The sequence below is a fragment of the Melospiza melodia genome, chromosome 4 (genome assembly GCF_035770615.1).
Source record: "Melospiza melodia melodia isolate bMelMel2 chromosome 4, bMelMel2.pri, whole genome shotgun sequence".
NCBI lineage: Eukaryota > Metazoa > Chordata > Aves > Passeriformes > Passerellidae > Melospiza > Melospiza melodia.
Window position 1 is genome coordinate 74,860,980 of NC_086197.1, and position 12,411 is coordinate 74,873,390.

Here is a 12,411-nt window from a genome sequence, read left to right on the forward strand (position 1 = left end):
AGTAGTCCAGCAGTTTAGCGGAGGAATGGTCATTTCTGCAGCAGAGCCTGATCCATGCGGCACGCTCTAGTCTCGGCTAGGGCGCCCTGCCAGGGAGGGTTTCACAGAACAAACCTGCAGCCCCGATAGTTTGAGAAGGAAGGAAGGAAGTGTCGGAAGGAAGTGTCGGAAGGAAGTGTCGGAAGGAAGTGTCGGAAGGAAGTGTCGGAAGGAAGTGTCGGAAGGAAGTGTCGGAAGGAAGGAAGGAAGGAAGGAAGGAAGGAAGGAAGGAAGGAAGGAAGGAAGGAAGGAAGGAAGGAAGGAAGGAAGGAAGGAAGGAAGGAAGGAAGGAAGGAAGGAAGGAAGGAAGGAAGGAAGGAAGGAAGGAAGGAAGGAAGGAAGGAAGGAAGGAAGGAAGGAAGGAAGGAAGGAAGGAAGGAAGGAAGGAAGGAAGGAAGGGCTAGAAACACACATAGCCATGATATTGCATTTTCCTATCTTTGGTGCTTGTGATAAGCATGGTGCCTACGTGAAAATAGCAGTACACATCTGGAAACAGCTGTTAGAGCATGTTCTTGTGAGATCATAGTATCAAGCTGTCTCCTGCATGGATATGGATGGCTGAGCACAGGTATTTCTCAATGATGACATTAATGAAGATGTGAGAGATATTTGGCGCCTGATCTGTAATGGTCAGTATGAGAGAGCTCACAGAGAAGTTTCAGACACGTACAGCAGATGTTGTGTCATAATACAGAAACTCCTATAATGGCTGAGTCCATTTTGGGTGAGGCCACAGCTTCTTCTGGTTTTCTTATTGCTCTGAGATTTTTAGCAAAGTAGTGAAATAACACTTCTCTTTTCAGTGTTCTGTTTCCTGTGGAAAAGGTCTGAAGTTTCGTGATGTGCATTGCATTAACAGCTTCCAAACAAAAATAGAAGAGGACAACTGCAAACATTTGAAAAAACCACGAACACACAAAATATGTAGAGCTGGAAGATGTCCTTCTTGGAAGGCCAGCAGATGGAAAGAGGTATGTAAAAGCTTCCATAATTATATTCTCCATGAAAATACAAGACAATATCATTTTCATGACACACTGCTTCACTGGGAAAAATTGTCAGTATGCACATAGCAATGAAATTGATGAATTAGCAAGCACTTAATTGTAGTTTCTTTTTTTTTCTTTTAAGAGTGATGAAAAATAAATGTCTGTGAAAACTGAAATTATTTGCTAATCTGAATTTTGTACTGAATAGCTACTTAAGACTTTCTTCATCTTACCTTATAAATTAATAGTAAATTTTTAAAATTTACTTCTTACTTTGTGGAATGAATTCAGTAATAACAAATGGAGCCAAGTTTATGGGAAAAGGTTAAGAAAAAGGGCTTGTGGGCACAAATACTGGCCTTTTCCCTGGTTTGGTCTTATAAAACATCTGTCACCTTGTTGTAAAATTGTGTGTAATTGAGCACATTGCAATATTTTGTATTTCACTCACTCTTTCAACACAAGATTCCCCACACTGGACACAGTATCACTCTCCACATTTTGGCCAGGCTTGATAGAACAATATGAACTTTGATTGAGCTTGGGCGTTTAGGTGGGCTTTGCGACATAATTGTGCTTCTGCCTGGGGTAAAAGGGAATTAGATTTGTCTCAGCAGGCATTAATGGGATGGTGAAATTCCTTTGGCCAAGAAGACGGTAAAGAGACATTTGGCATTTAAGCTCTTCAGAGTTCAAAATTGTTAGTTCTACATGCAAAAAATAGTGTCCTCAGAATATTACACTTTTTGCAAGATTTTCTAACCTGAAACACTCAGATTTTTTCTCTTTTATTGTAGTATTTGTATTTTAAAACAGACAAGACTGTCAGTCTCTAATAAAAACAAGATGTAAACTTAGATCTTCAATCATTGATCTTGCAAAAATGTAAACTTCTGCTTTGCATGTCTATAGTGATCGTCCCTACCATGAATTAAGGTAGGCAGAGAGCTCAGTTAGGTACCTCAGAAGCAATTATTTTCTGTTTAATTATAGTTTTGCATTTTCACCATAAATTTATTCAGGTATTGTACTCATATCACAAAGGCTGTGAAGCTTATTTGAAATAATATCCTAGGAACTTCTAATGACAGCAGTACTCCCTCTGGGGACAGTGTCGTTTCACAGTGACACAGCTAATTTTGGTCTCTTTCAGTGCTCTGCATCCTGTGGAGCGGGGGTTCAGCAAAGGGACATCTCCTGCCAGGTGTCCGGCCTGGGGCGGGTGAGCGACGCCCTGTGCAGCCGCGGCCGGCGCCCCGCCAGCACGAGGCACTGCCAGCGGCGCCCCTGCCCGCAGCACCGCTGGCTGGCACAGCGATGGGGAAATGTAAGCAAGGCTTCTAACCTCTGTGACTTCATTGAGTTCTGTAATACGGCATAATAAGTTTGGTTTCTCTTATTTTTAAATTTCTTTTTTCCCACCCCACGTTTGGATGTATTTCTAGTAGCTGTTATGTAGCAGAATAACAAATGACCGTGCTGGAAATTTTGAAGGTCAGGCTTGCAAAACTTCAAAAGTGACAAAAAAATGTTAAAAGGCTTTATTTATACTCCCTTTTTATAGTCTCTACAGGATTTGCTTGTCTATTGTTGTAGACAAAAGCTCTGGTGGAGTTCTGAGCAGGTATTTATTGATAGGACTATCTCTGCATACTTTTCAACAAAGTGCATAAGATGTATAATAGATCTTTATTATGAAATATCTTTTTAAAAAGCAGCTTTTAAAGATCAGAAATGCAGAAGAAATATCATGTGGAAGTAAATACCATGGAGGTAAAATCTTTGGACAACAGTGTTTATAAGAAGTTCTGTATGGAAGATTTAAAACATCTTAAAAACATGAAGCATCTTTTCTTGTTAGAGAAAAGATAAGAAGCAAAATAAATCTCATTATACTCCTACCAAAGAGGAAGCAAGATAAGGAAAGAAAACTCAGCATTCTCTTACCAAATATGCTTTTTCATATTTAAAAAAATTTACATATACTTTCAGGAAAGAGCTGTCATTTCTAAAGGTGTAATTACTATTTTCTACATGCAAAAATTTAATAACTTTTGTTATTTTTGCAAACATGCAAACACATAAAGCTGCGGAACAGAAAAAAACCCAAAATTATGTATAATACCTGAAATGGTGTGCAGAAGAGCCTTTCTCCAACATTAAAAAAAAACATTTTGTGCATTTGTGTCATATTAATAATCTGGCATGCTGAATTTTCAAGGCTCTCCCTCTCCCTGTTCATCTCCCTCTCCCTCTTGTTCTGTTTTCAAGATCAACTTGTTTTGTTTTCAGGACCAACTTACTTCTTTCATATTTCATTGAAATCCTTTTCTGTCTCTTTCCTTTTCATAAGGAAGGGTTTTTACCCTCAGCCTGTTATCTTGGCTTGACCTTTTCACTTTCTCCTCCATCTTACCCAACAGTTACTGTGTCATTGTAACTCTATGCAGTTTTTTGGTTTTTTTCCCAGCTGATTAGAAGTACTTTGAAAACAAAGTAAAATACTTTGATTCAGTGAATAATTTAGTCTGACATTGATAGCAGATGTCAAAATGTATTGCTGTCTGGGTTTTAGTGGTGTGTGCCAATCAGTAGGTAACTTCATTCTGTACATGTCTAGTTGAACTGTGATTAATTTTCTCACTTTTAGTGTTCAGCATTATCTAGAAGAAAGGAGATCTACAGGAAAGTAAAATGTGTGAATGAAAACCAGCTCCAAGTCGATGACAGTTTCTGTGATCCTGCCACAAAGCCTCCATCATCCAAAACCTGTGGAGTATCTCCCTCTAAATATGTTGTGCTCACAGGAGAACTGTCACAGGTACACTAATACATTGTACTGCTCACACATCTCTTATATATCTTTACATTTAAGAATGTTATATTGCTGTAAAATGTAGGTTACATGTGTGGAGAAGTTTATTTGTATTTGAACATGTCTAAACTTTCTCCACATTGACCTTCCAAGTCAACGATGACTTATTGTGGAGGCTGTTATGAGTCCTCCCTTAACCACCCAGGACCTATGATCACTAACTAGAGGAGAGCTGCCCCTACCACAGGATTCCTTTGCTGGGTCCCAGGAAACTCTCTTGCAAGCTGACCTCAATGAAGTAACCAAAAAGCTTTTCCTTGATTTCTGTGAAGTGCTTGATCAGTGCTTTGTTTCCCTTGCACATCTGCACTGCCTGTGTGTGCATGTCTGTGCACGGGTCACAGCTGAGAGGGAATGACTGTCTGTGCATTTGTCACAGCTGAGAGGGAATGGCTCTGGAGCCTCTGAGAAAAGGGCACCGTGGGGCTTTGTGGCTCCTTGCACACGTAACAATTGCAGACCTTCACTTCTGTGCACTGCTGCTCCAGCCCAAGGCGGCACGCCTCCAATGAGAGGCTTTGCCAGAGCAAGGCTCAGAGCTGACATACCTGTAATGCAACTCTGCAGAAACGTCCCAGAACCTTTCACAGCAATGATGCCTGTGCCTGGGAATTTTGTTTCAGTGCTCAGAGAGCTGTGGGTTTGGTCACCAGCAGAGGATCCCCTACTGTGTTGGAATCCACTCTGTGCAAAGGCGGCGCGTGCGCGGCCTTCGGGCTGTAGCGTACCCAGAGTGCCCGGTACAGCCATCCCCCTACATTTACAGATGCAACCTCAAAGGATGCTCACAAGCAGCTACCTGGACAGTGGGGAAGTGGACCAAAGTGAGTACAGACGTGCAAGCTCATTCTTATAGCTGCCTCTAGCATGAATAAATACCAGGAATAACTTGCTGACGTAATGATGCTAATTATTTGCTTCTTTCTAAACTGAGTCTTAATGGTTATCTATGTCTAGTGCTCAGCGTCTTGTGGAGCGGGGATAAAGCAGAGGACAGTTGAGTGTATGACTGAAAATGGCTTATCTAGTGACTTGTGCCTGCCCCATTTAAAACCAGCTGCCAGAAAGATCTGCCATGAGAAAGAATGTAAGTGATAGCTGTGATTTTATGCAGTTAATGTTTTCCCAGGTTACTTATATTAAAGCTATAAATATATTTGGAATGCAATTATGGAAAATTAAGTCCTAAAAGTAAGCTCTGTTCCTGAAATATTAATATGATTTAATAATTCATTTTGAAGGTGAAATTCTTACCACCTGCAAAGATATGCAGATTAAAAAAGGGATGAGAAGGGATGGTGAATACCTACTTAACATTAAGGGAAGGATGATAAAGGTACTGTTAATATTTATGAGTTTTTATGAGTACATATTTTTATGAAATAACTTTTTTCTAATAAAAATTTTGCTAAAGGGTTGCATTTTCTCTCCCAGATTTATTGCTCAGGCATGAACTTAGAGAATCCCAAAGAATATTTGACATTGGTAAAAGGTGAAGCAGAAAACTTTTCTGAAGTATATGGATACAGGTACAGAAGTGGTTTTGTAATGTTATGAAGTGCATTTATTCCTTCCAAAGTAAGATAATAAAATAATACTTACTTTTTGTGAGAAATTAGAGTAGGAATTTTTTTGTTGTTGATTTTCTGTTTTAAATATCCAGGCATGTGAGCACACTACAGAAATTTGGATAGTTCAAGCCTGAAATTATGTTAGTTGTAGTAAATTATTATAATTATTTTCTGTCTTGACTTTAGTAGAAATGACTTTGGTCCACATTAGTGTTTCAGTTGAGCCAAGATTAAAAGCAGAGCTTGCTGTTCAGTAAAGGTTGTTTAATATTTTTATGTGGCATAGTGCAATACACTTATTTTTCACTATGATATTAAGAAAAAAATCTCAAAATGAAAACTAAATATTTGCTGTTCTTTAGGTTGCAGAATCCATATGAATGTCCCTTCAATGGAAGCAGAAGGCAAGACTGTGCCTGTCGAAATGATTACCTTGCAGCTGGCTTTACGATTTTTAGCAAAATAAGATTTGATGTGGCATCTATGCAAATTAAAAGTAAGCATTTTGTTTCAGCCAATTTGAGCATTTTATTGAAATTGTATGTGGTCACAATTGCCAAATTATGTTTTGATCCACTTACAGATCCAGCTGTACCATCTTGGGGCAAACAAAATTCTTATTTAATTTAAGAATTCAATGTCAAAAATAAAAAAAGAAAGAACACCACTACTTACCTTGTAAATTTGTCCCAAGTGGTCAAGCGGGTCAGTCTCACAGATTCATTTTTTGTATGTGAACTACCTTCATTTTCTAAGGTTTTGTTCCCGTTATTTCATTTTATTTTAATCCACAGCATTTTGTTTTCCTGTGGAAGTCTTTGATTCAGCATTTTGTTTTCCTGTGGAAGTCTTTGATTCTGTGCTCTGCTTAGTCCCTTCTCAGACCTTAGCAGACACTAAATAAATGGACAAGGAATCTTGCAGTGCTTGAAGCCCCTGCCTGAAGCTGGCAAGTTGGCCCAGCTCCCTTGGTGCAGTGTCCAGGTGCACATCCATCTTCCTCCTAACCCACTCATATCTCAGAGAGAAATCTGGCCTTGTAGGTTGGACTACGAGTGCAATAACCAAAATTCAAATCATTGTTTCTCAAATCAAAACACACAACCTTCCTTTCCAAGGGAACAACAAAGAAAAAAACCCTACCCAATGCAAACAATAAAACATCCATGTTCACACTTTTCCCTGTTTCCCCCTGAACTTCAAATGCAGCAGTTAGTGTTGAGTAACTTTCTGTTTTCTAGCTACAGATTTTCTTTTTGCTCAGACTATACTGGGGAGAGCAGTACCATTTGCTACAGCTGGAGATTGCTACAGTGCAGCCAGATGTCCACAGGTATTTATGATTTCTTGCTCCCTTGAAATGTTTACATAAGAGGAGGGAAAAAATATGTATGACTTGTTTAGATCTGTAAGGTTCTAAACCAATCTCCTGTTCTGTAAGGTCAGTGTACAATATTAATAAGTATTTTTCTTTTACTCTCTTCTCTCCTGTTCCACCATCCCCCCTCTCACAGTTTTTCCCTCAAATTGTTTATTACACCCTTTCCCTGTAGGCTCCATGTATGTGTCTCCAGCTTTCTGTGTGTTTCATGTACTGCTCTGCCTCTCTCTGGATTTAATGTATCCTTTGTTTCCCCTGTTGCTTTCTCAGTCTTTGTTCTCCTCTAGTGACTTTTCTATAATCCTGCATAATTTTCCTAATCTTTTCTTTGTTTCTCCCCTGACGCTTCATGTCTTTGAAGACTACCAGAGGAAATCAAATTTTTTTAGCAGTTTACTTTAAAATTTCCGCATGCATTGTTGTGTCTACATTAGTGTTCTAGTTTTATTGGGTGGTGCTTTTTAGATTAATCTCTATGTTGTCCCAGTTTTCTGTTTGCTGTTTCACATCACAGAGTAGTTTGGAAAGACATGAACTGGATCCCTTTTGGATTAAGCTAAAGGCAGCAATGAGCTTCAGAGGAGGGATCTTAATATACTCTAATGCTATTGAGTATGCAGTCCATGGGACTAGGTGTGAGTTTATTTAGTCCAAAATAAATTCATGATTGGTGCACTATCTACAGACTTGGGCTCTCTGGGCCAATTTTTGCTTTACAGGTCTGCTTATACTGCATTGTCCTTCTTGATGATGCAGACATAGCCCAACTCTGAGCTAGTCAACCTTTGTAGCCCCCTAGCAGAAACAGGACTCCTTAGAAAACACTTCAGTTTACCTTACACTATTAGACAATTTAGGATGAAGACAGCTGTCCTCTGGAAGTGAATTTCTTTTCATTATAAAGGAATTAAGACCAACTGGCTCACGCTTGCTTGGAAGTGAATCCCTGTTGCCCATATCTCCTGGTTGCCTAAACTTGGGACCAGCTGTGGGTGGGCACAGCCCAGGGCAGCTAGAGACAATTTATGCACAATTTATGTAAAAATGAAGTGCCTAGGTTTGGCAGACTTAAACCCCTGGCAAGAAAACAGTTAAAGTTCATTACAGTATTGGATGCCTTCAACCTGCAAGTCCTTTGGGTGCAGCATGATACAGATCTGTTTGCTGCTGTGTGTAGCCTCTCTTGGGAGGTCATTCTGCTTACATGGCTTGGCACTGACACATTTATTTCCATCTAAAAGTTCTGACTGAAGCTGACACTTTTGATGCAGTCAAAAGGTTTCCATTCCTGTGCTTTTAGTCCTTAAATCTGTTCCTAGCCTTGCACATGCTGCATGATACATCAGACAGCTATTGAGCTGTAATTGTAATAGCGTTTCTCATTTATTTTTGCAAAATGATGTCACTGTGAAAGAAGTTACTCTGGGACTGTTAATTATGGAAATAAGTCTATACCATTTGTATGAATTTCCTCCTTCATTAAATGGAAGTCTTCCACTTTGAGGATAGTTGAAAAACATCCTACCCTATCCATATGAGTTTTTATTAGCTCATCCCGAGTTACACGAGTGCTATAAGCACAGCATCTTTACATAGAAGTGCTCTCAAAATAAATCTGCCACGCTGAGCAATATAACTGAATTTTTGCAACAGAATTTCAATGAATCATTATAATAAAAGCTATATATATTTATATATGTATGACATTATTAAGCAATAAAACACAGAAGCTACCATTTGCAATAAAAAATTACTAGGTCTGAATACAGAAATCCAGGCTTTCAGTGAATAATGCAGAGGTGTGCAGTTTTCTGATTGTAGTGCTGCCTGAACTAATCATTAGGCTCTTTGTGGGGGCAGTACATCTTTGTAACAAATTGCACTTCTCTGTGAATGCAATTTAATAATTTTCTGTATCCCAGTTTGTTTACCAAGGTAGTGCAATTTGTTACTTTTAATATATTTCCTATTCTCATAGGAACTGACTGAAGCTAGTTTTCAGAGTCTATATTTGTGTAGGCAAATGTTTTAGAATCAATAGCTTCTATATCTGTTGTGAATGGTTTATATTGCAAAACATTCCACTTAAAAATATTTATTTTAACATTCACTTATGTACTTGTTCAGTTGTGTTATTTATTATACTGAAAAAGCAATGGAACATGATAAGATGATGATGCTTACATCATCTTACAGTGTGCAAACATTTGAAAATTTGATGTCCAAGCGATTTGTCTTTACAGGCAGCAGTGTGTTTTGATCAAGTTATTTCCAAAAAATTCAGGAACTTAAAAAACAATAGTCATTCAAGAAAACCAACTTCATTCTTGCTTTTGAAAGTCTGTACTTTTTGTAAATTAAAATTTCATCTGTAGAAGGGCAAAAATAATTTCAGTTGTCAGATGTTAGTTTTGTCTTCATACTCAGATGCTACAGATCAGCTGATGCACAGCTGGTGCTTATTGCAGAACAACTTGGTTTTGTGTTGTGAATGTCCATAGAAAGGGGCTAAGGCAGCATATCCAGCCCATATTTTGTACACACCTTTGAGTACTTCATGTTTAGACATATCCCAAGCAATATGTGCAAATATGCCAATATAAAGTTTTTTAGTGTTTTGAACCCTGTTTATCAGGTCTGTAATTTTTTTTACTTTTTTTTTTTTTTTTTTTTTTTCCCTAGGGCCAGTTCAGCATTAACTTGGCTGGTACAGGTCTGAGATTATCCAGTACAGTGAGATGGATTGCTCAGGGCAACTATGCCACTGCTGACATACACAAATCCCACGTGAGTCAATGCTGTTTTCCTTCACCTGCTCTTACAGCTTGAACAAGAGGTACAAATGTTGGCTTTAGTGAAAGCTGCAGTGATTTTTGTGAATCAGAAATAGCATTCAAAGTCTCTGACCCATTTAAGTTTTCTTCAGCAATGTTTAATCACACTGTCCAGCATCTAAATCAGATCAGCACTCCCTGCCTACCCTTCACTTAACTGATTTTAAGAGGTTATTGTATTAATTTGGTTTATTAGAGGCTTTAAGGTGCTTCTAAAAAAATACCCAAACACAATACCTAAGCCTCCATATTTTGTTCAAGATCATCCTACTACAGATTATCCTTTTTTTTTTACTCTGATCTTTATTAGTATGGGAAACCAAAACACCAGTTAAACAAGAACAGTAAGTGTGCCTGGTTTAAGACAACATTGGGTGGTAAGCCTGGGAATGCTGGAGAGCCTGGGAGCAAGGTGTAGAGGGGTAGTGATAAAGGATCTCTGTTCCTGTTTTGCTAATGCTGCTGTCTCTTGATTTAGTGTTTCTAGGTATGATTTGTCAAAAGGTCTGTTGTGTGCAAACCTCGAGAAGCCTTTTGTGCAACTGTGATTTCAATCACTTTTCTTGATTGACTCTTCTCTTTGTCTAATTCCTAGGATGGTACTAAAATATATGGAAGATGTGGAGGATTTTGTGGAAAATGTGTTCCTAACACAATTATTGGTCTCCAACTTCAAGTACAGTGACAACTCTGATGTACTAGGAGCATCAAAGCAGGGACATTTACCATTTAGGCTCAAATTGTAGGTGCTCTGTATGTGTATATTGTAATTTTTTCATGTCTGTAGTGATCATTACTGTAACGTTCACTAATAAGAATTCCTGTTTTCTTCAGGATTAACTCAAGGTTGTATTATCTGTTTATGGGCTAGCAAGTGCATAAATCACAATCAGAGACCTTCAGGTTTTACAGGAGAAGCATTTATTCAAAGTACAGTATGTACTAACAAGTAAATTCCACTGGGATTACTTCCGTGGGTAACACTAAATTTTACCATAATTGTAATTCTTTACCTGTTACTTACCAGTATAGTTCTTTATGCAGTATTCAGTAAAATTTATCCTCTACTGATCTTTTATGACAGATTGTGCTAAAATATAGAATCGAAAACTTTACTGCTATATAAAGAGACGGGTAATTTCAATACTTCCAATTTTATGCAAACTTGTAGGGTTTATCTGTCAATAACTTACAGCTGAAAAGTACATAGCCAAAATGCTTGAGATAGTTTTATAGATCTGTGTGTTTCTCTGTCAGTGAAAGCATTTTTCCACATCCCTTTCATTATATTCTTTGTGGTGCTCAAATCCTAGCAGAAATACTGAGAAGTGTGGTTTAACCTTTGTAGTCTCTATAGCACATGTTAAACATCAGGTCTTAGGTTTGCTGTGGTTACAGGAAAAGAAAATATGGAAACAAATTGCTTCAAAACCTGATTTAAATCGCTGCCTCTCATCCATGTATACTGTGAAAGCAGTGCATTCTGTTTACCATGGGATCTTGTGTATAATTGCACAAATATGTATTTGCTTAAACACTTTCCATATCCACCTTACTCCTTTACCCTGGCCAGTGGCACATTAGTAAAGTGCAGTAGTGTGCATCCTTCAAAGCCTGATTCAGCATCATTTTCAATAACCTTAGTGAAAAATCTGAATGGAAGCACCACCCACTGTGGTTTTGGTGTCCATCTTTGACTCAGTTCGGTTTCTCAATGTCTGTAAATACAGTTCTAACATCTGCTGTTTAAAGAAGAGTTACAAGGTTTAAAAGATGATCTAGCTCTTTGATTTGTTGGTTTGTATTTTCTTACAATCCAGAACTGTAGAAATATATGCATATACAGATAATGTGTTTTAGAGCCAACTCTCAGGTATTCAGAATAAAATTTCTACCAGCATAATAATGTATATTATTGTACCAGATAATTATAATGTACCAAATAACTATACATGTTTTCTCTGACCACACATATTTTGTAAACCAAATATTTATTTTGCAAGCCAGTATAATTGGTAGATCAAGTGGCAGCTATATTACATTTTTATCCACAAAAGTTAGCCATGAATTAGCAATATTTATTAATTAAAAACAATACTGTACCACAGAAGTGTATCCAGCTTCTTTTAAGATAACACATGTAGGTAATTATTTGTGATCTCTGCATCAGAAATGTATTTTTGCACTATGTGCCTTATAATAGTTGTAAACATTAATAAGACTATAAAACATTATTTTCCTAGAAGTGTTTACATTTGCAATTAAAATATTGTAATTTATAAAATATTTATATAATAAATATCCTTGTGTGAATGGTACCATGATACTTTTGTTTGGGTTCTTTTTGGTATTGTACTCTAAGTACAAAATGTTGCAAAAACATTTCAGCTTCTTTAGGCTGAAATAAGATAATTTACAGAATAATTGCATTCTTAATGCTCCTCTACAGTGGTATATATTGGCATGTACTGGAATAACTGGAGGTTATAGTTAGAGGAATTATTTCCATAGAAGCAATACCTGCTTCAGAGGGAAGAGCTCTATGTCTGTCTGCTCTTTCCAGTTATCTTCCCATGATTAGCTATATTTTTGTGGGGGGTTGCCTTGTAAGTTTTAACTGAAATAATGTAGAAATCTGAAATAGTTTTCCTCTCTTTGTGCTATCTCCAGCTTTTATAGCATGGTCCCTTGCCTGCTGCTTTGGCAGAAGGGCAACTGC

At 37.7% G+C, this 12,411-nt stretch overlaps 1 protein-coding gene across 1 annotated transcript in view; it reads left to right on the plus strand.

Annotated features, from left to right (window-relative positions):
* The window catches only part of ADAMTS20 (ADAM metallopeptidase with thrombospondin type 1 motif 20), an 86,452-nt gene extending 74,544 nt beyond the window's left edge, over positions 1-11,908 (plus strand). Inside the window, exons 29-39 of the mRNA XM_063155191.1 lie at positions 846-1,013; positions 2,185-2,358; positions 3,682-3,852; positions 4,530-4,730; positions 4,864-4,993; positions 5,148-5,242; positions 5,341-5,435; positions 5,840-5,973; positions 6,719-6,810; positions 9,541-9,645; positions 10,288-11,908. Of these exons, the coding sequence (XP_063011261.1) occupies positions 846-1,013; positions 2,185-2,358; positions 3,682-3,852; positions 4,530-4,730; positions 4,864-4,993; positions 5,148-5,242; positions 5,341-5,435; positions 5,840-5,973; positions 6,719-6,810; positions 9,541-9,645; positions 10,288-10,377 (1,455 nt within the window). The 3' untranslated portion in view covers positions 10,378-11,908. The remainder of the gene's footprint in view (positions 1-845; positions 1,014-2,184; positions 2,359-3,681; positions 3,853-4,529; positions 4,731-4,863; positions 4,994-5,147; positions 5,243-5,340; positions 5,436-5,839; positions 5,974-6,718; positions 6,811-9,540; positions 9,646-10,287) is intronic.
* The last annotated feature ends 503 nt before the right edge of the window (positions 11,909-12,411 follow it).